This window comes from Oxyura jamaicensis, chromosome 1 (assembly GCF_011077185.1).
Source record: "Oxyura jamaicensis isolate SHBP4307 breed ruddy duck chromosome 1, BPBGC_Ojam_1.0, whole genome shotgun sequence".
NCBI classification, from domain to species: Eukaryota; Metazoa; Chordata; class Aves; order Anseriformes; family Anatidae; genus Oxyura; species Oxyura jamaicensis.
Window position 1 is genome coordinate 84029011 of NC_048893.1, and position 25174 is coordinate 84054184.

General features: G+C 46.8%; 1 protein-coding gene across 2 annotated transcripts in view; it reads left to right on the forward strand.

Annotated features, from left to right (window-relative positions):
• Window positions 1–10570: 10570 nt before the first annotated feature.
• The window catches only part of ARHGAP31 (Rho GTPase activating protein 31), a 59855-nt gene continuing 45251 nt past the window's right edge, over window positions 10571–25174 (forward strand). For both annotated transcript variants that reach the window (XM_035314819.1, XM_035314820.1), the window contains exon 1: window positions 10571–11380. In XM_035314819.1, the coding sequence (XP_035170710.1) occupies window positions 11281–11380 (100 nt within the window). In that variant the 5' untranslated portion in view covers window positions 10571–11280. The remainder of the gene's footprint in view (window positions 11381–25174) is intronic.

Genomic DNA, 25174 nt, shown 5'->3' on the forward strand with positions numbered 1-25174 from the left:
CTTTCTTTCTTTCTTTCTTTCTTTCTTTCTTTCTTTCTTTCTTTCTTCCTTCCTTCCTTCCTTCCTTCCTTCCTTCCTTCCTTCCTTCGTTCTTTCGTTCTTTCTTTCGTTCTTTCTTTCGTTCTTCCTTCCTTCCTTCCTTCCTTCCTTCCTTCCTTCCTTCCTTCCTTCCTTCCTTCCTTTCTTTCTCTCTCTCTTTCTTTCTCTCTCTCTCTTTCTCTCTTTCTCTCTCTCTCTCTTTCTCTTTCTCTTTTTTTTCTCTTTCTTCTCTCTTTCTTTCTCTTTCATGCTCCTGGGCACATACAAAGAGTTCTGGGTCTCCACTGTTTTTTGCTTCTGGCCACAAAGAGATGGGGAAAACAGCAAACACATGAGACACTGTGTTACTTATTGCAAAAGTTCATTTGAAAAGAGGAGATGATACAGCTCACACTCATTTGTGGGTAGCCCAGACAGTTTAAAAGGGTAACGAAAGTAAGTTGGCATGAACTTGGAAAAACCTTTGTAAAATTTCCAGAAGACTGATATGTGATAATGTCTGTTCAAGATGGTGTGATGTAAAAATATCAGATAGCAAAATAAGATGATTGGAGCAATCTATTTTAATTACGTTTCAGATTTGTAGTTATTTCCAAAACACATAAAAATTACCAGAAAACAAAACAAAACAAAACTAAAAAGGTTGCTTCCTGTTAGCTGATAATTAAAGCATCCTGATTTGAAACTAAATATAGCCTTTCCACTAAATCTGGTAACTTTTTGCTAGCCTGAGCTCTCTGCACATTCAGATAGAACAATTTAATCGCTTACATTTATTCAGATACATAATTTGCATTTAGTTATGTTAGAAAATAGTGAATGGCCTTGCTTATTTACATGATAATTATTTTTTTACTTTTGATTTGTGTCAAGCTATTTCTGGATGAGAATTGAAATTCAATTGAGACTCTGAAAGCCAGCATTTTAATTCTGCCTTTTATTAGGATAATAAAGCTGTACAGTAACTGCGCAGGATATGCAAGACAAATTGATTAAAACTGATTAAGTAAGAGAAAAACATGTTATCAGTAGGTAGTGAATTCAATTATTTTGTTTTGGTCAATATGTCCCACAAGGTTTTAGAGCTAATAGATCTCAGCACCTCACATCTCATTTGTACTGAGACCGAAAAAGAAAACCTAGTCTTCCTTGTTTTTCCAACATGCTATGTATTTCTTAGTGCTGATCAGAACATTAACGATTGAATCAAATATATACACATATATATAAATTTTAAGGAAGTCTCCTCTAGAACTTCAAGAAAAGGCTACAAATTGTAGAGAAAACAGTTTTTTGATTTCAGCAAAGATCTCGTAGACTTTGTACTGATGACTTGCTTCTGTTCAGTGATGTGGGATCAGACATTAAAACAATGCATCAACATTTCACATTCATTTTTCAAACATCTTTACTTTCTAAAAGGAATATCTACTTCATTTAAAGATTCACAATTAAAAGAAGATTACTTCACAATTAAAATTTTTAAAAAAAGCACCTTTTTTTTTAAAATTATTAATTTTAGAATTACTACTTCACAATTAAAAGAAAAGTTAGGCAGCTATGATTCCTAACTACCTGTCCTCCTGTTGCTCCTACTCCATTTCTCATCTAAACAGGGTTTCCTCCAAGAGGCTCCTCCCAGGACAGGGTCCATCACACAACAACTCAATGAAGGTTTTTGCTGAGGGTCCCCGAGAGAGTTAGTGCCACCTCAGCAGCCCTTTTTTTTTTTGCCATCCTTGAGCTCCTCAGTGTTTCATTAATACACCTTCTTCCCCTGATCCTCCTGGCCAGTAAGTTTCTCTGTTTCCTGTCCAGTTGGAGTTTAGGAGTTCCTCCACCTGGCCTTGCTGTCACAGAAGGTCACAATAGGGACCTGAGTGTGAAATCTCCTTGATTTCAAGCAATTGTCCACTGGTTTGCTTGTAGGTAAGGAGCTGCAGCGCTATCTTGGGGAGATCAGAAGAGGGAAGTGGCTGCAGGCCAATCCTTCTCGCATCTCCTAAGCAACCACTAAAATAGATGAACAGTCTTTTCATAATGGCATCATGATAAAGTGATTTGGCAAAATGAGAATATAATTTCCTGTTGACTATTAAGGCTCCACAAATGATCTTTAGTCACTGAGCACAGTGGATCTGTGTTCTGCAATAAATAGCAAGTATGAAATAAACCCCTTTATTATTGCAACATGAACCAAGAGGATCCCAGATTTCTCGGCCAAACTGTGTGTACCAAATAAGGAGCTGCTATAGAGACAGGCCTTTGTTTTTTAGCTCACTATCCAAAATTTTCTGAGCTTTTAGAGTTTGTATCTTTAAAATTTCCCTGTGCACTAGTGAAGGCTGTAGATTTGTCTTTTAGTTCTGGTTTTTATGGAAAGCTGAGATTCTTACAAGAAGTCCCTTGACTCCAGGAGCTGGGCCTTTAAGACAGTCACTATGTATGACAATAAAATTACAACTCAGAATACCTGATGTATATGAAACTGCCTTATTTCCCTATGACAAGGGCCATTCCCAGAAGTTTCCTTCAGTCAATTTTATTAGTTATGTTTGAATTATTCAAGTGGCCTTCTGCAATATGTTGAAGTGCAGCATTGCCAGATCCTGCTTACTCTATCCTATAAACCCTGTCTGTTAAGGGTCAGTCTGAAATTCAGCCTTTCCTTGCTGCATTAATTTCTCCCTCTTACCTGATTTGCCTGCTGCAACGCTCGAATTACTCCCTGTACTTTCCACTCATCTACAAAATTTCTGCCTAAGACTGCTGTCCTACAATGCCTGTCAGCTGGTGCTGCGTACCCATGGTGTCGAAATACTATTATCTACTTATTTCTCCCCCAGCAGTGCTTTTGCTGCCAGCATGCCTTCTCCTGAGTCGTTCTTAACATTGGTTCTATTTTCAACTTGCGAACATTTGGCATCATTGCCAAAAAAAAAAAAAAAAAAAAAGATGCTACGTAACTATAACTGAAACCATTGGAATTGTCCCAGCATCTCTTAAATTTGCCAAAGAAGAGTGCATACGTGGTGACTGGTGGAGCAATAGTATGACATTCTGGCACTCGGGACACACAGGCACCCTCAATCCCTCTTCTCAGGCAGGAGCACCAGATGCCTGCATGGTCTGGGCAGATACCTTTTCAGCTGATCATTCTCTTGCCCTAAATTTTGCTCTGGTATTCAGCATCTTTATTCTCCTTCTGGAAATGTTGATTCTTGTTGGCATCTATTTTTTTTTTTTTTTTTTTTGCAAGTTCTGACCTCTCATTTAGGCTTTATGAGCCTAAAGAAAAACCCAGAACAGATTCAACTGAAGGATGTTCCTGGAATCTCCCTTTGGGATACACGTCCTTTTCTGGCTAGAGAGAGTTTGGCTCAGGAGACCAAAAGAAGCAACAAATTTAGAACCTAAGATAATGGAACAAAATCCATTTTGGATGCAAAAGTGCTATTTCCAGGCTCTCAACCTTTAGGCTTTGGGGGATCAGACAGACCGCTTGTCTTAAAGAAATCTCTGCTGATTCTCTATTCTCTCTCTTTTTTTTTTTTTTTTTAATTATTATTATTTTTTTATTTTTTCCCCCCACTTTAGCTCCATTTCTTTAAAACAAGCAGGAGGAGTCTTAACATGTTTCTTGCTCTGCTTACCAGTGGGTTTGGGGCTGCTTTTTTTCCTTAGTGCTTAGGTTGCAGAAAATGGTAGCCAAGCACCACAAGAGCTCAGAAAAGAAACACGGGGTGGGTGAGAAGGGCATCTGACCACACCTCTAACCCTATATGCACATAAGCAGCTTCTGCTACAATCAGGAAAGATAGCAAAGTCTTTCCAGGAACAACCTGCCGCTAAAACACACATTGGCAGCAATACAGGATTAGGGGGTGAGGGAGAACAGAGAGCAGATCTCACATCGCTCCTTGCCACCCTAATTTGTTGCCTCTTCGCCTTCCTCCTCCCAGGTCTTCCGACACCTCCCCAGAGGTAGTCCCTGGGGCTGGATCATACCACAGAGCTCTTAGCAAGGGGAAGAAGCCCGTGCTGGAGGTTGGAGCTGGAGGGACAATTGCTTCCCATTTCCCAGTACAGTATGTTACAAAGGGCTGTTGCAAAGCTTGGCCGCCTGACAATTTCATTTGCAAGAGCGCTGGCCCCTTTCCAAGCAATTCTTTCAGGTCTCATTGTTTGGTAGGAAACAAACAAGGGGAACAGCACTGGGTGGGCACACCAGAAGAGGGTCTAAAAATAGCAGGGCAGCATTAGGGAGCCAGGCTTCTTAGCCAAAGCTTACTCTAAAGATAACAAAACCCCTCTGCTGGCCTGTAGAAAAGACATGGCTACCTCAGTTATGCAGGAGAGGGCTCCCCAGATGTCCTGACCATATTGGCCTGCTACAACTATGCTCAACTAGCCATAAAAGTTGAAAGCAGATGGTTAAGCTGTGTAAGTATTTGCAAAGCACTGAGAGAAAATCATTGGTTCCAGCCTGAAGTCTTCTGAGCACTTTCTGCTATAATTCACACCCAACACAATTTTGGATTGAGTCAGGAAATAATCTGAACCACAGGTTTAGACAATGAGGTGTCAGAGCCAAGGCAAGCCAAGACCTTTCAGCCTGTGATGGAAAGAAGATAACTTTGTGCCACCTTTGGATGGAGGCGTTGAGACTCAGTAGGTTTCAAGCTAAATAACATTGTTGACAGCACTGCAGGACTGGTGACGTTTCCAACAGCAGACGAAAAGAAAAAAGCAAGTGTGCCAAAGAAGTTCAATAAATCCAGCAAAACCTGGCACATCCCCCCAGAAAACAGCTCCTGATAAAACAGCCAAGGCCCAGGTAAGGAAATGTTAAAGTAGAGTCATGGCTTTCCCTAATTGAGAATATGGGGACCTTTAATATTACATACATCCTGAGAGAGGGGGCACTCAGATCTCAGGCAGGAGCAATCTCCCCACTTAGCTGATTTCCCCACTCAGTACTGTCAGCATCTGAGAGCACCACAGACTTGTAAGTTGTTTTTCTACTTAGCCGAGACGCATGCCTGACCGTGAAGAGGGATGTGGTGCAAGGCAGGAAGAGAAAGCCTAGAAGGGAGAGAGGATATGGTCAGCCTTGCAGAGAGAACAATAGGAGATCATTTGTACAGACCCACCAGTATGTTCCCTACAGGGACTTAGACCAGAGCGTAGAAATAAGAAACAACAACTGCGCTGGAGCCTGCCACTTGCAAGAACACCTGGCTTTGCCTGCCACAGCTGCTAGCACTCTACCCATCACAGCTGACAGCCCTCTTGCAGAGGTGTTTGCAGGGGGGACACATGGCTTTTCAAAACTTGTGTTTCCTCCCTCCCCGCTTCCTGCCTCAGACCCTGTTTTGCCTTGCTGAAGACAGAAGGAAGAGAGGTAGCAGTCTATCCTAGCTGGAGACCATCATCATAGCTGACAGTTCTTCGTAGGAACTCTTCCTTGGAATGCTGGACATTCAGAAAAAATACAAGGAGTCCTAATTGAAAGCTTGTGCTAAAACAAGACTTAACTCTCTCAGGGAAAATTTATTTCTCTCAAGTGATAAGAGAAGACCCCAGAATAAAAGTCAGGTTTTAAGTGGCTTCTAAAAATAGCGCATAACAGGCTAGCTTTTATCCCTAAAATAGTGAACATCCTCAGCTATATTTTATTTCAACAAATAAGGTATTACAGAACAGTCCTTATCTTCTCCAGAAAGTGATCAAAAGAGATTACTGCTTGAGCAAACACCTAGATAAACTCATTTCTTTCCCCCCTTCCAGCTTAGTCCTCATAACCGAGACTCTTTCACAGTCCTTAGCTTATCATCACCATTAAAATAAAGCAACTGTAACAGGCTGCTGTTTTTGTGGTTAACCCACAACTTCTTTCTCCCAGGGCCACGTGATTGGCAGACCTATTAATAAGAGATGGGCATTTCAAAGTGGAGATATTCTCAATGGAGAGGGTGGTGGTGTATCTGTCCTCTGAGAGGCTGGGAGCTGGGCTAATCAGAAGTTACACGCTTGGGGGCCTTTATAGCACAATAGTAATGCTGTTGGTTGGTAGAACTGGAAGTAGGAGAGACTAAATAGTTTCTCTTTTAGTGATTTAGGCCTCTGGTTCAACAGATTTCTCATTTCTGCTAGAACAATGACTATAGGATAAAGGGTCAGGGAAACTCCAGCAAAACCGGTGGGGTGCAAATGTGGAGGAACAGATACTGAAAATCTTCTGTTCTGCTTTAGGCTGTGGTAGTATAGCAGCTGGACATAGTGACTAAGCAAAGGGCGTCTGAAGTGATAAATCTCCTCAGGATTTTCTTCCCCTGTTAAGTTTTCTCAGCTCCTGTAGATGCTGACTGTGCTTGAGAATCCTGGTTATCACCTGTGTTCACAGGCTGGTAAAGACCTGAGCAGCAAAGAGATTACAGTCTGAAGTATTTCCCACATTCATAGGTGTTGTTGATTGGCTTTTTGCTTTGGTGTAGTTTTTTTTTAAAAAATGTTTTAAGCAAGTTGTTTAATTCCTGTAGGCCTCTTTGGTTACCTGGTTGAGGGAAAAAGTGGGACCAAAAAATTTCCCAGTTTGGTGGGACTGCTTATTCCTGCTAGTTGCACTGAGGCAATGTGTTGAAGAATCACCTCTCTCTACGATGTGCTGTCTTGCTCGTACTCAGCACAGAGATGCCAGCTGCCTCTTCCATGCTATCCAAAAGGCTGCTGGCAAGATGCTCATGAAAGGGCCTGTGTGAGTTTGGAACGGCTCCATGGTGTGAGGTTTGTGGCCTTGCTGCCTCACCAAATGGGTCATCTCATTGGTTAGATGGATAGAGAGGGCTCAGAGCATGACTCTGAGATGAAGGAAGCCTTTGCTAGCTGTACAGCTGGTCTGGAAGAGGTTTTCTCTGAATGTTTGCTCTATAATACTATTGCATATTATTGCACTATCAATGGAGTTTTACACTGGGAAACATAACGTCTTTCTAGAATGGTTTTTATATTGTTTAAACAAAGAATAATTAGAATCCCCTGTCAAGAATTAGAATTCCTCTGTGCTAGATGCTGTACAAACATAGAATTAAACAACCATCACTATTCAGACAAGTTTATGGTCTGAGCAAGGGAAGACATACGTTCTTCACCTCTTTTTCTGTGCACAAGACACCTCTGACATGACTGCGAACACTGGGAGAAGGCAGTCTGGCTAAAAATTTAGTAGCATGTAGTAGCATAGTCGGTAACTGAATATTGAGGTATTAGGCTAAATCAGGGGATCGGTAGCATGTGAGTGTGAGGTGTCTCCTTCATTTGTAGCTGAAGTGCTAGCACCTTCCTAGTAGCCAACAAAGTGATGGGAGACCCATTGCATTGGGCAGACGGAAACACAGAAGGAGGTGGGTCACTTTGTGGAGCAAGAGGGTCCCTTGGGAGGTGGGAACTGGGGGAAACAGGACTTGTGATTGGGAGCAGGGGGTGTTTGGTGGGTGCCCTGTGACGAGAGGAGCACCAGATTTGTGGTCTGATGGGTACTCAGAGAAACAAAAGCCTCCACGCCAGGCTTTAGGCTTCACAATACGATGGGAGTAGGCAGGAAACAAGGACGGAGAGGGGCAGGGGAGGAAAGAGAGTATGCGGAGGGGCGGGGAAGGAGGTTGAACTGGCGTGTCAGGGTCTAACAATGACCCGTCTGTGTCAGGAAAACAGTCCTACTCGGCAGAGCTATTTTTAGGGGAACCCACCCCCCACCAGTTCTTCCATCCCCCCCCCGCCCCCAGCCGATCCTTTGTGCCGAGTGGCGCCTGGCAGGTCGGTGGAGATTTCAAAGCCATGGGCAGGGAAGAGCTCCACACAACGACGGAAACGCAGCCAGGAGGGGAGAGGTGGGTGCCCAGAAATAGCCTGCATGACACCTCTGCTGCAGCCCCGGGCCCACAGGAGGGGAAGCCTCATGGCCAAGGCTATTCCCCAGGCTCTTCATCTGCTTCTGGGGCCATGGACACCCCACCTGTGAGAACAAGGAGGACTGCGTGGTCATTACCCATACTCCTTTCATTCTCTTCTCTTCTCTTCTCTTCTCTTCTCTTCTCTTCTCTTCTCTTCTCTTCTCTTCTCTTCTCTTCTCTTCTCTTCTCTTCTCTTTTTGGTGGAATAAAAAATTCCCCCTTCTTTTCCAATTGCTTCAGCTTTAAACTACTTTTTCCTTTCCATACATCTGGCCCAAGCACTTTTCCTCTCTGGCTTTGCATGTCCTCATCAGAGAAAACTTTTCCAGGAGGGACACTGGTTTACATCTTAACCCCACGGCTCAACCCTGCTATTGCAGAGACTTTCCTGCTTCCAGGCCATGCAAATCCAGACTTCTTATTTTTAACTCTGTGGAGGAGAATATCGCCCCTTTCCCTCAGAAAAATCCCCTGGCTCAGCACTGATTTCAGGCTGTGATATGTAGTGCTTTGTTTGTAAAGCCTCTCTTGTTTGGTTCCCGCTCACCTTGCCTGACCTTCTCCTCCTCCTCCTTCTCCTCCTCCTCCTTCTCTCAGCCCGGGCTCCCCGGGCAATCCTCTGTGTCCTCATGCTGAACCTTGTCATAGTGCAGCACAAGCCACCCCTGCAGCCTGGCCTCTTCTGAAGCTCCTCACTCCTCACAGTGCCTCTTTCACCCCACCCATCATGCTGTTTTGGACTTCGAAGAAGAAGGCGTGGTGGCTCACGGTGGTACTGTGGTGAAGCTGCCCCTGCTAGCTGGAGTGGTGCTGGGGCTGAGAATCACGGAGCGGGCTGATGTGAGCAGGAGGACATGCTTCCCACCCAAAGGGGCAATGGGATGGGTTTCTCTTCCTACAGAGGGCGACCAGCGACCTGGGTGGTAGAGGGACAGCCTGGTGGGACACGTGGAGCTGAGCGTCCTGTTGTCCATCCAACCCGTTTGAAGTCTGCCCCTTGGCAGGAAGGGAGGATGCGCTGTGGCAAGCGATGGGTTTAGCACAGTGCCATTATGGGGAAGGATCCCAAGCCAACACTGAGGTGCTGTGAGAAGCCGAGGATAAAGTCAGTTTTAATTGTTGTATGGACACAGAGGGTTCCTGAGAACAGCTGTCAGTCTGGTCAAAAGAGCTCCGTCTTCCCTCTTAGCCTGGGAGAAGGAACAGGAGGCTGGGGGCCAACAGACCAGACATCTCTCTGATACCCTTCTGCAAACCATCTTCCCATCAGCCATCGTGCTATAAAAGGAGGATAATGGCAATAATTGCAGTGATAAGCTGCACAATAGGAGTTATAATTGCTCAAGGTCCTTCACTAGGGCTCGTGGTGTTTTTTCTCGTATGTGATTTGATAACATTCAACCATTTTCAGGAAAAAGAAAAAAAAAAAAGTCGCCCTACCAAGGTGACAGAACCCGAATGGCTTTTGACAGCAGAAAGATCACAACGAGGCTTGATTTATCTGAAAATCTTTGTCAAAATAAAGGAGTATGGGTCTGTGGGAGGAGGCAGGTTTTCTGTGCTTGTAGGAGCCGCGGCAGGACAGAGGTTGAGGGAGTCCTTTGCCCCATTTCCTGGCCAATTTTCCTCCAAACCAAAGCTCTTCGGTCAGAATATGACTCATTTTTGGTGAAAAGCTGCAAGGTCCTGTTTTTGCTTGTTTGTTTATTTTTCACTGAGACCCACAGACTGACAAGTGGTGTGTGGCAAGAGGGGGCGGCAGTGAAGCGTTGGCAGAGCTAGGCTTGCCTCCTGCGAAGAAGCATGTAGCCCACAGGCATTCCCAGCTCTGGAAGGAGGTCTGAGTTTCTGGAATAAAAAATGTGAGAAGGGGCAAGGGACTGCCCTCATGAGCAGCGATGTGTGTAGGGTAGGGTAGAGAGTTTCTGGAGGGGGGCAGGTATCGAGACTGCGGGAAAGCCCATCCAATTTTCTTTCTTGCCACCACCGGGGGACTGCTGTCCCATGCCTCCTAACCCCTTCTTTGGCAGAGGGCAGCCTTTTCTGGGATCTGGCTCTGCAGCATGGGAACTTCAGTGCCCAGATGGCATCTGTTTCTGCTTGCTGGGCGGGGAGCCGGGGAGGAGGGAGCTGAGGGCTTCCCGCCTCCCCCCTCTTCAGCTTCCCAACTTTCTGCCCCCGTTTCACGCTTTGCCAGCCCCAGCCCATGCCCCTGAAGGGACAGAGCCACAGTGAAGGGATGCCTTGGGATGGAGGAACCAGCCAGCAGAGGCAGAGACCTCCTGGAGCAGCTCCTGGCCTCCCTCCTCCTTCTTTGGCCCTTCCTTGGGCCTTTCCAGGGCTGAGCCCTGGTAGTGCAGGAAGCGCCCGACCGCAGGCCACGGCAGGGCTGGGAGAGCCGTGATTTCCTCTGGCGGCCCGTTATCTGCCCACGGGCAGGGAAGGCTTTCCCTCTTCCCCCCCCTCCCCAACCCCAACTCCTCTCTCCGCCTCCCCTCAGCCTCTTGCACACAAATGCACTTTACTGCCAAAAAAACCTGCTCCCCCCCCCCCCCCCCCCCCCCCTCCACACACACACACACAGCTCCTCCTCGGCTAACTTCCTTTCAGCATTTTTTTGAGCTGGATAATCCTAGGATTTGTCAAAGGGGGGAAAGGAGGGAGAGCGGGCGAGGGAGTCAGGACAGGAAGCTGGTTTCTCATTCCTCTCGCTGTCCGACGACGGCAGGAGGAGGGGAAGGGGGGGAGCCAGCGAGGAGCCTTGCATAGGCTCTTCCCCAGTCCCTTTCCATTAGCCCGCTGGAGCTCCCACTCTCCTCCGAAAGCTGGGAGAAGGAAGACCAGAGCGGGACGCCTGCGGCTGGCAGCGGCGACAGCCCAGCTGACGAAACCCAGAAGGGTGTCTGTGAAGGGTCCCGGGACAGCCCTGAGGAACAGGCGTCCCCACCACCACCTCCACCATCTCGACAGCTCGGATGCGGGCACCCGTCCACCACAGGCTTCCCCTCGATGCGAAGCCTTCCGGGCTCGGGCTATGATCGCTGCTGCTGCCGGCTGGGGAGCCTCCTCGCGCCCTGACCTTCCCCTGCTGCCGGAGCAGCCCAACATCTGGTGGGGATTAATGTTGATTTCTCCAGCTGGACGCCGCGTGGGACCCCCGATGCTACCCCCTGGAAGCGGGACACGGGCGGTGGTCTGAGGAGAAGAGACAGCTTTTTGCCTCCCAGCGTGAGGCCGGGGGGAGGGGGGCAAGGCAGGAGGGGGGCAAACCTCTTTCGGGACTAACCTCATGAAGAACAAGGGAGCCAAGCAGAAACTCAAGAGGAAGGGAGCCGCGAGCGCGTTCGGCTGCGACCTGACGGAGCATCTGGAGAGCTCTGGGCAGGATGGTAAATGCCTCTTTATTCTCACTCTGGTTGCGGAGGAGCAGAGCGCGCGTCCTGTTTTTGGGTTTGTTTGACTGGAACCCGAACCTTTCCCAAGGGTGAGGGCTAAGCAACCTGGAGCTGTTTTATCTGTGGGAAGTGGAGTCACTGCCCAGGCACTCGCAATGAATGAACGAGCCGAGGATTGCTTTGGTGACGCGCCTGCATGGCCCTTGCATGAGTAGCACAGTGTGTGGGAAAAGGATGGGGACAGGGCTGTGTGAGCGGGGACAGAGATGGCCAGGCGTATGTTGTGCAGCCCTCTCCCATCCCCTTGGCCTTGGGAGTGGGGGTAGCAGGCTTTTAGTGAGCTAGACCTGGAAAGCAGAGCGTTGTCTCCTCCCAGACCCCCAAATCCTCACGAAGCCCATGGGAACAGAGCACAGCAGGGCCTGTAGAGGGAAGCTGGGGATGTCCTATCCACCCCTCCTTGACTCCAGGTCCCATATTGCCCTTTCGCTGCCGGACTGAGGCAGGATGGAGGCTGGGGATGGAGAACGGATGGGTGTGAGATGTTGGGGGCAGCTGAGCTAATATTTTCAGTACTCTGCCTGTTATCTTTCCCTCCTTGCCTCCTCCCCCTGACCTCCATGCCCCCAGATATCGGATGGGAACACGGTAGCTCATCCAAGAGGTAACGGTGATAAGATCAGAGGGTCCCAGGCTTGAAGTAATCAGTCGTGGGTGCACAAAGGAGCACATTTTTTTTTTTTCTTTTTCTGAAAGAGGGTTGGGGGATAAGAGAAGCAGCTGAGAGTTTGGCTTACAGAAAGACTGGCAGTTTAGAAAGACGAAAAATAACTATGTGCCTGTTCCCATCCCTGCTGTTAGCACTGTGTGCCAGTCGGAGTTAACTAACTTTTACCAAAGTCGGGCTACTCAAAGCGAAAAAAGCTTCCAGCAGCAATGTCAGCTTTGTACTGGGAGGGCTGTACAATCAGGTCTTTCATTTTCATGCTGATGAGCATGCCTGATGAAGTGCAGTGTGGAAGTACAGTGGCAGAGGGATGGGCTGCGTAGCAGCAGCCCTTTCCACTGCACGGGGAGGAGGACAGTGCATATGTCACTAAGATAAAACGTTATATATGTGCATTTATTTAGGTATGGTGGAAAAAATAGACATTCAATTTCATTGTGAGACGACAGTAACAATTACTGGATTGTTTAACTTATATAGCCCTTAATGGCAACTGAGTCGAAACAGCCGAAGTAACAGACTTAATGAACTGATATCACTTTGCCAGCACAAGATGCAGTTAGATAAATTCCATTCATTGCTCACGCAAGCTACCACAGCAGAGGAACAGCTTACAGCTGTTTACAGGGACACTAAAAAACATAGCAGGGAAGGCAGGTACAGAGAGTATATTAAGTTGAAGCATTGAGGAGATTTTTAAGAGAAATATAAGTACTGCAGCCAAAATTATGCAAAACCAGCAGAATTTATTACCAGAACTCCTATATTCCTTTAAAATTGTTTTTGGGGCACAAGAAAGAAGGACATTGTCTCAAGTCTCATCTGTGGGATGGTTCACAGTTCCAACCTACTTAACTCTCTGCGCTGAGGAGCGCCGGGGGAGGACATGAAGTCCCTTTCCCTTTATAGAGTACTGCTGTTCGCTGAATAGCACATCCCGTTGCCCAGTGCTGTGGGATCCTGAAATGAAAGGCTCAATTGTTATAGGTTTATTGGGAAGAGTGTAAGTTGTATTAGTACAATTCAAACTGTTGGGATAGTGGGAGAAGAAATCAGAGAACTGGAGATACTTGTTTCTCTGCTAGTAGTAGGGCTCTCAGGATCAGTAGGAATGTGACCAAGTATGCCAAGGTGGCCTCTTGAGAAGAAATGAGTGTTCAGATGTCACCAGGACTTTGTAAATATGCAGCCTGTAACTGTGAAACAAAATCAGAAGAACAACTAGGGGGTGAGAGATGGCTGGTTTGAGGTTAAATTGTTCTGATAAGAAGAGTTCTCATTGACAAGCCAGTGCTCCTGCAAGCAGAGGCTGTGTCAGAGACGTAAGGCAATAACCTTCTCACTGCTTTAGATTGTGCTCTGTGTTTAACTGGTGGGATGCTGGCTCTGGCTGTTCCCTACTTGGAAGCAGCGACGATACAAGACCGTTCATGGTAGCTGGCAGTGCTGAGGAGGGGTAGAGTGCTTTGGCTGCTGTCCAGGAAACGGTTTGCTGCGGAAAGCAGGTTCTAAAACGCACCCAGAAGCGTTAACTGGGAAAAGATGCATCTGTCGGGATGGTCAGATTGGTTCTGCATCTGTGCTCAGGTCTGCTTTGTGCCGCCCCAAAGTGCTGCTTTGTGTGACACAGGTCCTGTGCACTTACAGATGAAGACAAACTGAGATGACAAAGGATGAGTCTAGCATAGACGATTCAATTTGCCTTTTTTTCTCCCAGTCTGGATTAATGCACAGCCATTACAGTTAGGGGGTGCTGCACTACTCGTGCAATGCTTCGTGGAGGCAATACATGAGTTGGGTCCTTACATGCTTGCGGTCGTCAAAGAGCAGCTTATGCGCTCTGTACGGGCCTTAGTCCCCGTGTCCTTGCCAAATTCCAGTGGAGAGAATTATGTCCTGCTTAAGGTATCAGCATTTCCTCTCCTGTCATGTTAACTGTTTAATAACTTGCTACAGTCTGTGTCAGAAATGGCCAAGTTTCAATGAAAGGTGGAAAGATCTCTCAGTCTCCCTTATCAGATGGATGTACCCAGGGCTCAGTTGTCATAAGCTTTATATAATGCAATAAAAGCTGTGGCAGAATTACAAAATATTTAAGAGCGGTGTAGATATAAAGACTTCAGCAGGTATAGCGGGGTGCCTCAAGAGATTTAAAATCAGTGGTGATGGACAGATAGATGTTGCTGTCTGGTGGTTGGTTTGAAGCTTGGCCGTGTTGGATTTACCATATTTCAAGTCAGCTCCTGTCATTGCCGCGTTTGACCCTACTTGGCCTTTTCCTGCTGGCAGTCTCGACACAGAGGCTGGTTATGCTCCTTACAGAGGCAGACTGTTATCAGTGCTCCCAAGCATTTGAAGTCATGAGTCAGGCCACAAAAAATCATGAGATAAAATAAAAAACGGTGCTGGGTTCTTTTACTGCGTTCTGTTTCTGACAGGTCAGTGTGCATCTGAGTTATGTTTTCAGGTCTTTTTGCTGGCTAGAAACTTGGGGAAGAACTAGCAGCTCCTCCTCCCCACAGACATTCCCAAACAATGTCTTGGATAGCAGTGGATTTGAGGAAAAGGTCCCATAGGCCATAAAAGACTGGTGACCGAAACACCAATGAGTAAAAAGCTTCTGATTTCACATGGTCCCTCTTCTGTCTCTGCCAGCATCGAATTCACACATGGAGACAAATGGTCTTCTGGACTATGAAACCTTCACTAGAAAGCAGGTTTGGGGCATGGGTAGGCACCCACGCAGGTGGAGGTTTGCACTAATGCCCTCACTAAAACATTTTATTGTGGCTGGAGTGTCTTAAAATGTTATAGCAGTGCAACGGAGCTAGTGGGTATTAACCCTGAATGGTTAATATTAGAATTATATTTTGGCCTCTTGATAATCAGCCAGGTGTCCAGCGGAGAAAAGCAGATAGTGCTTCTGCTGAAGTTAATGAGAGCTGCATGTCGGGCCCCCAGTTCCTGTTATAACAACAATATAAATTTATAGTGATGGGTGGGCCAGCAGAAAAGACAAGTCGCAAGGCTGTGCACGAACCTTAATTGAGGCAAGACAGTCTGCTGTGCTTAAGGGAACACTCAGAAAGAGTAGCCTTGCTTCTGGTCATATCAAATAATTGCTGTAAGAGGGGGGTTGAAAAAGTCAAAGCTGTTAAAATGAGAGGAACTAAGTCAAAATGGAGCTTAACATTTTCAGTATTCCTAGTTGTGGGAGATTCAGACTGGGGTATAGGGTATACAACCATGTACAACTTCCATGCTTTTAAAATGGAAATGGCCACAGCATCTACGAAACTTGGATTATGCTGGTGAAAGATAATCCAGCCTCTTGCTTAGGAACCACTGCTGATTCAGATCTACCTTTGCCTCATTTGCTTAAAGCCAGCTAGGACTTAGAGAAAGGCTGGGTTATTTTCTTCATTTTTATTATGATGGTGTCTAGGTGCAGGGCAAGGAGATGATACCAGGATGGCAGAAGTCCAAATCTCAGATTAGACACCTTCTTCTCAAGCTGCAGGTCAGCTCTGCATGTCGTAGCTTCCCCCCTTTGCCACAGAATTAATTCTGCAGTTGCTGTACCCCTCTGTGGTTTGTTGCACATCTGTTTCCTGCCTGATGTTGTCTGGTTGGGATGCAATGAGCTCAGCTTTTCCCCTTTACCCCCTCCCACACTCCCCACAGCTCCCTCGGTGATTCTCATCCTGAGCCTGTAGCACCCTAAGCACTTTCGGTCTCTTTTTCCAAGGCTGGTTATTGTCTTTATTGGTTATTTGTTGTTGAAATAGGGCTGCTTTGCTACAGGAGCTCTCTTGTGCTCTCCTTCTTGCCATGGCAGAGCTCAGGGCTGGCCACCATCACTCTCTGGAGGCCGTGGAGGGAAAGAGATTGGTGTTCTGCATACGTAGCACAGGGAGACGTTATCAGCCTTTGTAGTGACTGCTTCTGCCTTCTCACAACTGCATTTGAATGAAAGAGTAAGAAAAGTTTTCATTTAGTGCTAGTGATCTCATAGAAGCGTGGTGGTTCTGGCTGGCACTAGTTTCCCCAACAAAATCTTAACTGATGCAGTAGGTCAAGGATTGTCAAGGATTTCTGAGGGAAAAGAGTAGCAATAATTCAATGATAATAGGCTTTGTCCAAAGGAAAGGTGGCCCTGGATACTCTTGGGCTGGTTTGGGACAGCCCTTCAGCGTGCTGCCTAGTGCCTAGTTTTGAAGCTCCGTACTTCATCACGAAGCCGCGCTCTTCTGTGCTCAGGCAGATGAGACCTGCCACTCAGGAAGAAAGTTTGCTTTGACGCCTCCCATCGGAGCCAATCCTTAAACCTGCTGCCCAGATGTGAAGCAGCTTTCCTGGGTCGTGGGGCTTTCTTTCCTCACACTTGCACGTGCAGCTGAGTGCGTCTGGGATAAGAGCATGCAGGGATGAGCGTGGGGGCGTGCACAAGCCCAGAGCACATGTAAGCGTGTAGCAACCAGCGTGTGCTTTCGCCTAACATAGCTGAACATCAAAGAATTACCCAATGCTGCTGCGTGTGTTTCTAGGCTCCTCAGTGGAATTAGATGCTGCAAACTTACACCACGAAAAAATAAGCATTTGAGATTACTTTATTTTCTCCTTAAGCTGTTCTTCCTGTGTTGACGTATTGAAGTGAATGCATGCCCTTGCTTTTGGTTAGGTGATTTTGGTTTGTGATGCATGCAGAAAGTCCTGGGAAAGCTGCTGGAGGATCATTAATGGCAGCATGGAAGAGAAAGAGAAAAAGAGGAGCCCTTTTTTTTTTTTTTTTTTTTTTAAGTCTCCTTGGAAAAATGAAAATGCCACATGCTCATTTAATCTGCTGCAGAATGAAGAGCTGCCTTCATCCCGCTCTCAAAATTAGAAACTGTGGCACGGGGGATTTCTCTCTCAATAACTGATCTGAAAGGAAACCTTCTTCTCTTTTTGTGGCCAGTTTGCTTTCAATCCACATCAGTTCCCTGACCTACCTCACACCGGGGCTAGGCAAGAACTTGTAGACCTGCACAGGAGGAAGGGGCAGGGACTGGGAGGAAAGGGACAAGCAAAGCCTCTTGGGCTGGCTTGAAAGGCAGTAGTCCTCTTCTTTCCTTGGACATGCTGTTGCAGTCTGCTCTGGATTTCCATTGCTGATGTACCAAGCAGCCCCATGACTTGTGCTCTGTGGGGTCTGTTCCTGGTGGGAGACCCGTGGCCTGTGGGGATGCTTAAGGCTGTGAGCCCTCATCTTTGTGGCAGGAGCCAGAGGGACAGCTGGGCTCTCAAGTTTGGGGCAAAAGAAGGGGGGCTGCATTGTTATACAGTGAAGGAGAGCTGTGGCAGAGGGGTCCCAAGAGCTGAGTACGTGAAATGGAGGGGCTGCGCTGGGGTTATTTCAGGGTCTGCCAAGGCACGTGCAGGGGACAAAGGGGTGAGGTAGAGCGCTGCCAAGATGGGTAGCAGAGGGGGAAAATTTTTAATAACGCAGAGGTTGCCTTTTCTCCCCCTGTTCTCAGAAGTGGAGTGTCACGTTTTGGGTCCCAGATACCTCTATGGCAACAAAGTGAGAGCAACAAGACACTGGGAACAACGGGAGCAGGAGCCATCTGTCTGCTTCTGCTGCTCCGCTGTTACTCCTTGCTTTGGACGAGGTTTGTGTTACTTCCTCAATCTGTTTCTGGTTCCTGGGAGATTTTTATTTTTTATTTTTTTTTTGTCTCTGTGGCACAGTGTTGCTGCAGTTGAAAATTCATGTTGTGGCTCCTTGTTCTGTATTGACTTTTCATTGCTAGCACCGTGTGATTAGCGGGGAGCTCTTCCACGCTGCCTCCTGCATTATGTTTCCCTTACCAAGCACTGCAGGAGGCACACGTGTCCTCTGCATGCACTAAGCCCCACTTTGATCCTGCCTTCTCCCCCATCCCCGGTGAAGAACAGCATGAATCACGTCTTGCCTGCAGATCCTAGATTAGAAAATGTATTTTGATTTAGCAAATGTTTTCTCTTTGTGGGGAATAGCTGATTTCATCTGGACATGGGGCACCAAGGACTAGGGACTTCAGTGCCTGTGATTTGACAACTCACAAAGGCTCACGCAAATAAAATACCTGCAACGGATGAAATGCTGGCACTGCATAAGGTGGATGTACAGCATAGGCTGGTGTGGATGTGGCGAACAAGTAGGTTGAGTGTCTCAGTGCTCAGATCCAGAGGTTTGGTGCAGGCCTGATTCTGCTTTGGAGAGCTTGTGACACAAAAGCAATACTAGAAAGGTTGCTTCCATGATTCAGGCTTTGCATGTATGATGCAGTTCTACAGCAGCAGCATTTGCTCGCAGTCAGGGCTGTGCCAAAAATATATGTTTGGGTGTTTCTCCTTTACTGGTATTAGGGGAAATGAAAACAGCCCATCACTAATGGCTTACGCAGACCTGCTCTGCAGGGCATGGGGTCGCGTGGATGTCGGATTGACCCCTGTGTCACTTCTTGGACTGTATCTCTGATTTGCACTAGATGTGGTTTTCCTAAGTGTGAAATATGAATGTAAGGTGACTAAAGGATGGAGAGCTACCAGCAGCTACCTCCAGTCCTGAACTACCATCAGGGGCCTAAGGGCATGCAGGGCTTTGACAAGGAAACCTACGTGTGGACATGGTGCTTAGGGTTTAGTGGTGGATGACACAGTAGTGTTAGGTTGATGGTTGGGCTTGATTTTAAGTGTCTTTTCCAACCTAAATGATTCTATGATTCTAGGGACTTATTACAACATCAAGGCTGCTGACTGGCTCCACTGATGGTTGTTTTAAGGGCAACTAAAGTGTCCATCTATTTTCCATCAATTCCCAGAGCCTCAAGACCCAATTATCCTTTGTTCGGATGCCAGAGCCTTCAGTTTCTCCTCTGATAACTTCAGCGGACATGTTTTGCATTGTCAACAAAAAATTCTGCAGCATGTTTACAATGGACACAGACAGAACAGAGTAACATAAATTTAATTTAGTGTTAAATCAAATAATGTGGGGCAACTGTGCTGACTGTATTATTAACTTTCCTACTTAATGCAATAATGTAACCCTTTGTTTTCTGTATTTATCTAAAACTGCAAGCAGACTTTCTGGTCTTCTGCAGCAGAATGACTGAAGATAGTAAAGAATTAACATGGGCCTTGAGACCTACTTTGCTGTCAGATGTATAGACACTTGTATATAATGAAGTTAAAGACACAGGTACTAAAATTTACACTCACTAGAGTGTAAAATCAATGCAGTTATTGTGTGTGGAAGTGAGGAGTTCAGTCCCTAAGACTACGAGCCTTCTGGCATACACCACTTAAGTGGAGAGGGAAGTCCCAGTCCTCTTCTGCCTCCTCGAGATGGCTGCCCAGGACCATGTCCAGCTGAGTTTTGAATATCTCCACAGGTGGAGATTCCACAACCCCTCTGGCCAACCTGTGCCATCCTTTGAATTTGGCACAGTTAAGTATTTCCTTGTGTTCAGATGGAATCTCTTTTTTTTTTTTTTTATTTTTTTTTAATTTGTGCCCATTGCCTCTTGTCATCCCAGTGGGCACCACTAAGAACAGCCTGTCTCCCTTTTCCTCATTCCCTCCCTCCCATCAGGCATTTGTTAGAATTGATAAGATCCCTCTGGAGCCTTCACTTCTCTATGCTGAACAGTGCCAGCTCTTTCAGCCTTTCCTCACGTGGGAGATGCTCCTCTTCCTTAATCATCCCTGCAGTGCTGAGCCGGACTCACTCTATTAAGTCCATGTCCTCTCCTGGGGAGCCCAGAGCTGGACACAGCACTCCAGACATGATCTCACCAGTGCTGAGTAGAGGGGAAGGATCACCTCCCTCGACCCACTGGTAATGCTCTTCCCGGTTCTTCTAGCATTCCCAGTAATGTATAGTTTCTGTCAGAAATTGGCCTCAGCAACCAAGGCTGGCAATTTCAGTAAGTAACTAACATGCAATTGAGACAGCGTTGAGCATCCTTTCTGCCCTGGCTAATGCTGAAAATGAATTATATTTTCATAACGGGCCCCTGTTCTTTAATGGTTTCTGCAGTCTTGCTGCTGGCCAGCTCAAGCAACTTAATGTATGCTTTATATAATACGCTGATACGCTGCATCTCATGAAAGCTGTGCGGCACCTTGGCTTAATAAAGGCCTAAAAATAATGCTGCAAGGCAACACACCATTCTTAGGTGCTTAGCAGTGTAGTGCTGCAGGCACCAAGCTGAGGACTTGTGGCCTGACTTCTTCCTTTGCTGTTGGGCGTGTTACATGCCCTCCTCCAGCACCGGGACTGGGCAAGGCAGGGGGACATGTGCATCCCCATGCAGGATGCTCAGCTGTGGCTGCTGCTCTCCAAAATATGCCCTGAGCAGCTGAGCTGGGTTCACAGCCATTTGTCTCCACCTCCTCTCTGCCCTCTTCTACACTCAAGGCTCAGCTAACTAAATGCCTTTGGAAATGCTATTATCTCCTGTGCTCTCTGGGGCCAGGAGCAGCTTGAAGATTTATCATCTGGAACAGGAGGCTTTGTTTAGTTCTGTAAAGCACAGAACAGTTAAAGAAAGAATAAAATCCAAACCCCAAACCAAATGCAAAACTCCCTTTACATTTCATGTCCTTTCTTTGCTCTCTCCCATCTGTGGCGGTGTGTACATTTGGTTTTGTAATGTGATTAAATACATGGCTAAATGGTTAGAAGAGATGTACCTACATCTCTAAAACAGGGACTGAACAGCCAAAGGGCCAGGAGACACCCTTGCTATAATTAAGCTGTGTAATTTACTTCCTGCAGATTGTAGACAAGAGAGTGGTTCAGATTCCCCAGTACCACCTTCATTTAGATAATATCACTGTGGTTTTCACCAGACACAGCGGCATCGGTGCTGCCTTTTTTTCCCTGAAGGGTGCTGACATGCTTGCAAACTTTCTCTAAATGTGGGATGCAGGGCTAAGAAGGCAGGGTGAGATCCAGGCCAGAGCCGTGCAAAGCTCACCGCCTCATCAAAAACGCTGATTTGGCAAACCCAGAACATTGGGAAGAAAGGGAGGGGTTTGTTTATCTGAACCATGAATATTTCGGATGGGATATTCTTGCTGCTGTTAGTATTCTGCATTTGCCGTCTCTAGCAGTGAATGTGACTGTCTGTCCTGTTGCAGACAGGCAGCTTGGCAGCACAACAGGGCCAACCAGCACGTGGAAAAACACTTGCTCCGTGTGCACCTTGTGCTTGTTTTTCCATTCATCCTTCATTATGGTGCTGCAGTCACACCCCGGGAGGTTCAGAGGTGTGATTGGGCAGGATGAGCCCTCCTTCTGGACCCCGGTGTCTGCAACACAATTTGTGTGAAATAAATAAGCTGTCAGCAGGGCTGAATTGCTTTCTTACGCGGAATTGGAGAGGGAAACAGCTTCACCATCTTGCTCTTTTTATCCTCCTAGTGTTCTCCACTTGGTATTGCATTCGTCTTGCCCTTGCTCTGGTCAGGTAGTTTCAGATCCGTGAGAGGCTAAATGAGAACAAGCTCTCCTGTGAGATTTATTGCACCTTCTGCTTCTAATCAAGCCAGAAAAATAGAGCAACAGCCTTCCTTATATAATCCTGCTCTCTCCCTTCCTGTCCCTGCTGGAAACCAGAAGTACAACAAGGTAGAGGAATGCAGCAAAGAAAAGTTAAAACAAATGGTCTGGGACCTCTGAAGAGACCGTGGGGCTTGGCCTGGGGTGATGGCTCCAGGTCACAGGCAAGGGGATTCTCCCTTGTCGCTAGTGCTTTTGGTTCCCCTTACGTAGCTGCTTGCTTTTCATTTTTTTTCTCCTTCAATTTCAATAACTTCATTGCCAGGATGGCAATATGCATATGTTGCCAAAGTCAATACATCAAGCGTCTGTGCCTAAGGCGGGCTTAAGAGCAGTAAATGGGAAGAGCTGTTTTTGATCTATTGACTCCATTATTCTTCCTTCCTGGCTCCATCACGAGCGTCAGTCACATACTGCTGCCCGAGGTCTGCTGTGTGAAGCCACAAAAGGGATCTGAGCCAGGAAATTCAGTCCCAGATCCCAACAAAACTTGGATCTGGGGTCCCATCTTGGACTTGTAGGGACCTGGATGAGACCCTTCTGTGGCTCCGTCCCCAGATCAACCAGGCACGGGTGACCCAGGCTGGCCGGCAGCTCCCTGGCACTGCTAACAAACCTGCTTCAGGGGAGGGAAGAAACCAGTGTAATAAATACAAAGCAGGGTTAGGACTTCTAATTAGTCCTCATTTCTAGCCGGCTAAAATACCCATCTGTCACTCTGCTGCAATAATGAGATTTGAGAAGATTAACTGGATACTGCTCAGGCTCCTAAACACGGCAGCTGAATGAGCGTGCTGCTGCTCAGCCCTAAGACCTGCTTGCAGCAACCACAGCCTAAGCAGGCTCATGTCTGGCTAGCGCTTGCATGGGAGTTACCCAAAAAAGCCTGCTGCCAGCAAGGGCTGGGTGATTCAGGAGATGGCAAGCTCAGCATCAGCCAGTCAAGTTGTTGCCCTGGCATCTTTTAGGGAAATGGTGCCCTTTGGGTGCAGGGTAGAACAAGGGCACCATCCCTTTCGATGCTTTTTAAAAAGTTCTAGTTTCTAAGGGATAGGGACCTTGTCACATACGTACATGCTGTGCCACGTCTTTCCCTTTCCAAAAGCAATTTCAGCTGGAGCTGTGGCTTGTTTTTACTCAGTGTCCCACACTGTCACGTAGTGCTGCTCTGCCCAGTTCAGCAGCTGCCACCTCCCAGCCTAGAGTTGGGTGGAGTGAATCTTGTTTTTGCAGTTTGTGAAATATTTCAGGATGTAAGGCGCTCATTAAATTATTGATGTTAGCTCTTGGCCATTAAAGACAGACCTGAACTGCAGCTCTGGATCCCAGAGGCTTTCGAGGCTTATCCTTGCCCTAACTAACAATGTTTTGCTACTTTGGATTTTTCGTGCTTCTCTTATGACAGATCTGAACGCGCTGCAGGATGGTGGAAGGATCTAGCAGGTTAACAATGGGTGACATTTTATGATTTTCTTCATAAAATTATGTACCTATGAAGTAAATTTAAGTAAGAATAGGTTAAAAAAAAAAAAAAAAAAGGAAGAAGAGGCACTAGACCAGGTTGCTCAAAGCCCTGGAAGTGTTCAAAACCAGGTTGGATGGGGTTGTGAGGAACCTGGTCTGGTGGAAGGTGTCCCTGCCCATGGCAGGGGGGTTGGAATTATAAAGGCTTTGAGGTCCTTTGCGACCCAAACCATTCCATGATTCTATGACATGCATGTGTTTGCTTTGGGAGAATGGGAAAAATAAGGTAAATGTGTTCCTGCCCCCTTTCCAGAGAATGTTTGCAGAATAAGAAACTCTTCTGTCCATCACGGGGGTGAGGGCCATCTCCGACGCCCTCCTTCCCAGGGCAGCTTGCATGTTAATTAGCCCATCCAAACGAGACGAGCCTACAGCCCGACAGAGCCGCGATTCAGTGGCCAAACAATGTCCGATTATCCCATCCCGGGAGCACAGGGCCGGTCCCTGGCTCTGTGTGAATGAAGGCTGAGTTGCTCAGATCTGAGATGGAGCTGCGTGGAGCAAGGGAGGCGGTGGTAGGACCCCCACCGGTGACATGCCACAGGCCATGGCAAGTTCTGCTCCCGCAGAGACACCTTGAGGCCACTCCTTCTCCTTCTACACCTTGCTCCCAACAGGGGTTAAATGACACTGGTGTCATCTTTTTATTATGCTAAGTTCTCAGTGTTATTATGATTTTCACTATTATTAAATGTGAAGGGTCTCAGCTGTTTTCATCACCCGACACTGAAAAGGGAACCAATGGGAAGTGCCATTCTGGAGGGCAGGCAGAGCTGAAAAGGGTGGCACTCGCCCACTCTCCCATCTCAAGCAGCTCCCATACCAGGCACCTCAGGGGGAGATGCGAGGAACATCATGATGGTACTGCATGCCCAAAGATGAAGGTTGCCGGTGCTTTCTTCTGAGTCAGAGGCAGAGCTCTGCCCTGATACACGGCGTTTTGGCTTTAAGGAGAACATGACAGCCATTTGCCAACTGATCTCTGCTGCTAAGAGATGGAAAAACAATCCAGCATCTATCTGAACTAGCAGTAGGGATTACCTAAACTGGAATTTAGCCAGGATGCTGTCTTTGTTTCTGCTAATCTTGAAAAAAAGAAAAAAAAAAAAAAAGGAAAAAAAAATAAAAAGTGCTACAAAAACTTTCTGCAAGACTGCAACCTTCATTTTATAGACACCAGTTTAGGAGAGAGTCTATGCAACAACACAGCTTTCTCTGCATGTTGTGGGACGTGGCTCATTACTGGCTCGTGGAAAGGACTGCCCTAGAAGTCACTGGCAGCAATTTCGATCGATTCTGGTTTTGGGGCCAGGCCCAACCTTAGGTTATGGATAGAAACTAATGATGATGCATCCAGAGAAACAGCTGGGAGGGGGGAATTGTGGCAGAGGAATGAAAAATTGATTGGAGGTAATGAACATGGAAAGGGAAAATGGGCAAAGTCAGAATGGAGAAAACATGTGAGGAAATCCCATTATGCTTACGCTGAAGAAGGGCAAGGTTGGAAAAACTAGCCTGGGAACAAAACCAACCATATCAGAGCAACTAGAGACTGCCAGCGAACAGGAGAAGAGAGGGAACTGTAAGTGGGTGCAAGATTCAAAGTCCTGGCACCTCTGTAGTAGGAGTAGAACAGATGAGGAGAGGCTTTTCTGAGAACAGGCAGCCAGGAATAGCGTTCATCAGCAGCAGTGGTCAGTGAAGGAAAATGCTCACAGCACCAACAGCTCTTCTTATCCCACACTCCTCTTCCAGCTTCTTACCCAAAACCGAGCCAGTGTGAGAGATGAGGGAATTATTTCTGGCTCCTTCCAACCCTCGAAACAAGCTTGGTTTTGGAAAGTGTGAGAAGTTGCCATTGAGTTCCTGCTTTGCCAGGGATGCAGTTTTTCATCAGCTAACTACATTTTTTTTTTTTTCATTCTCCCTTCGGTGCCTAATTGAT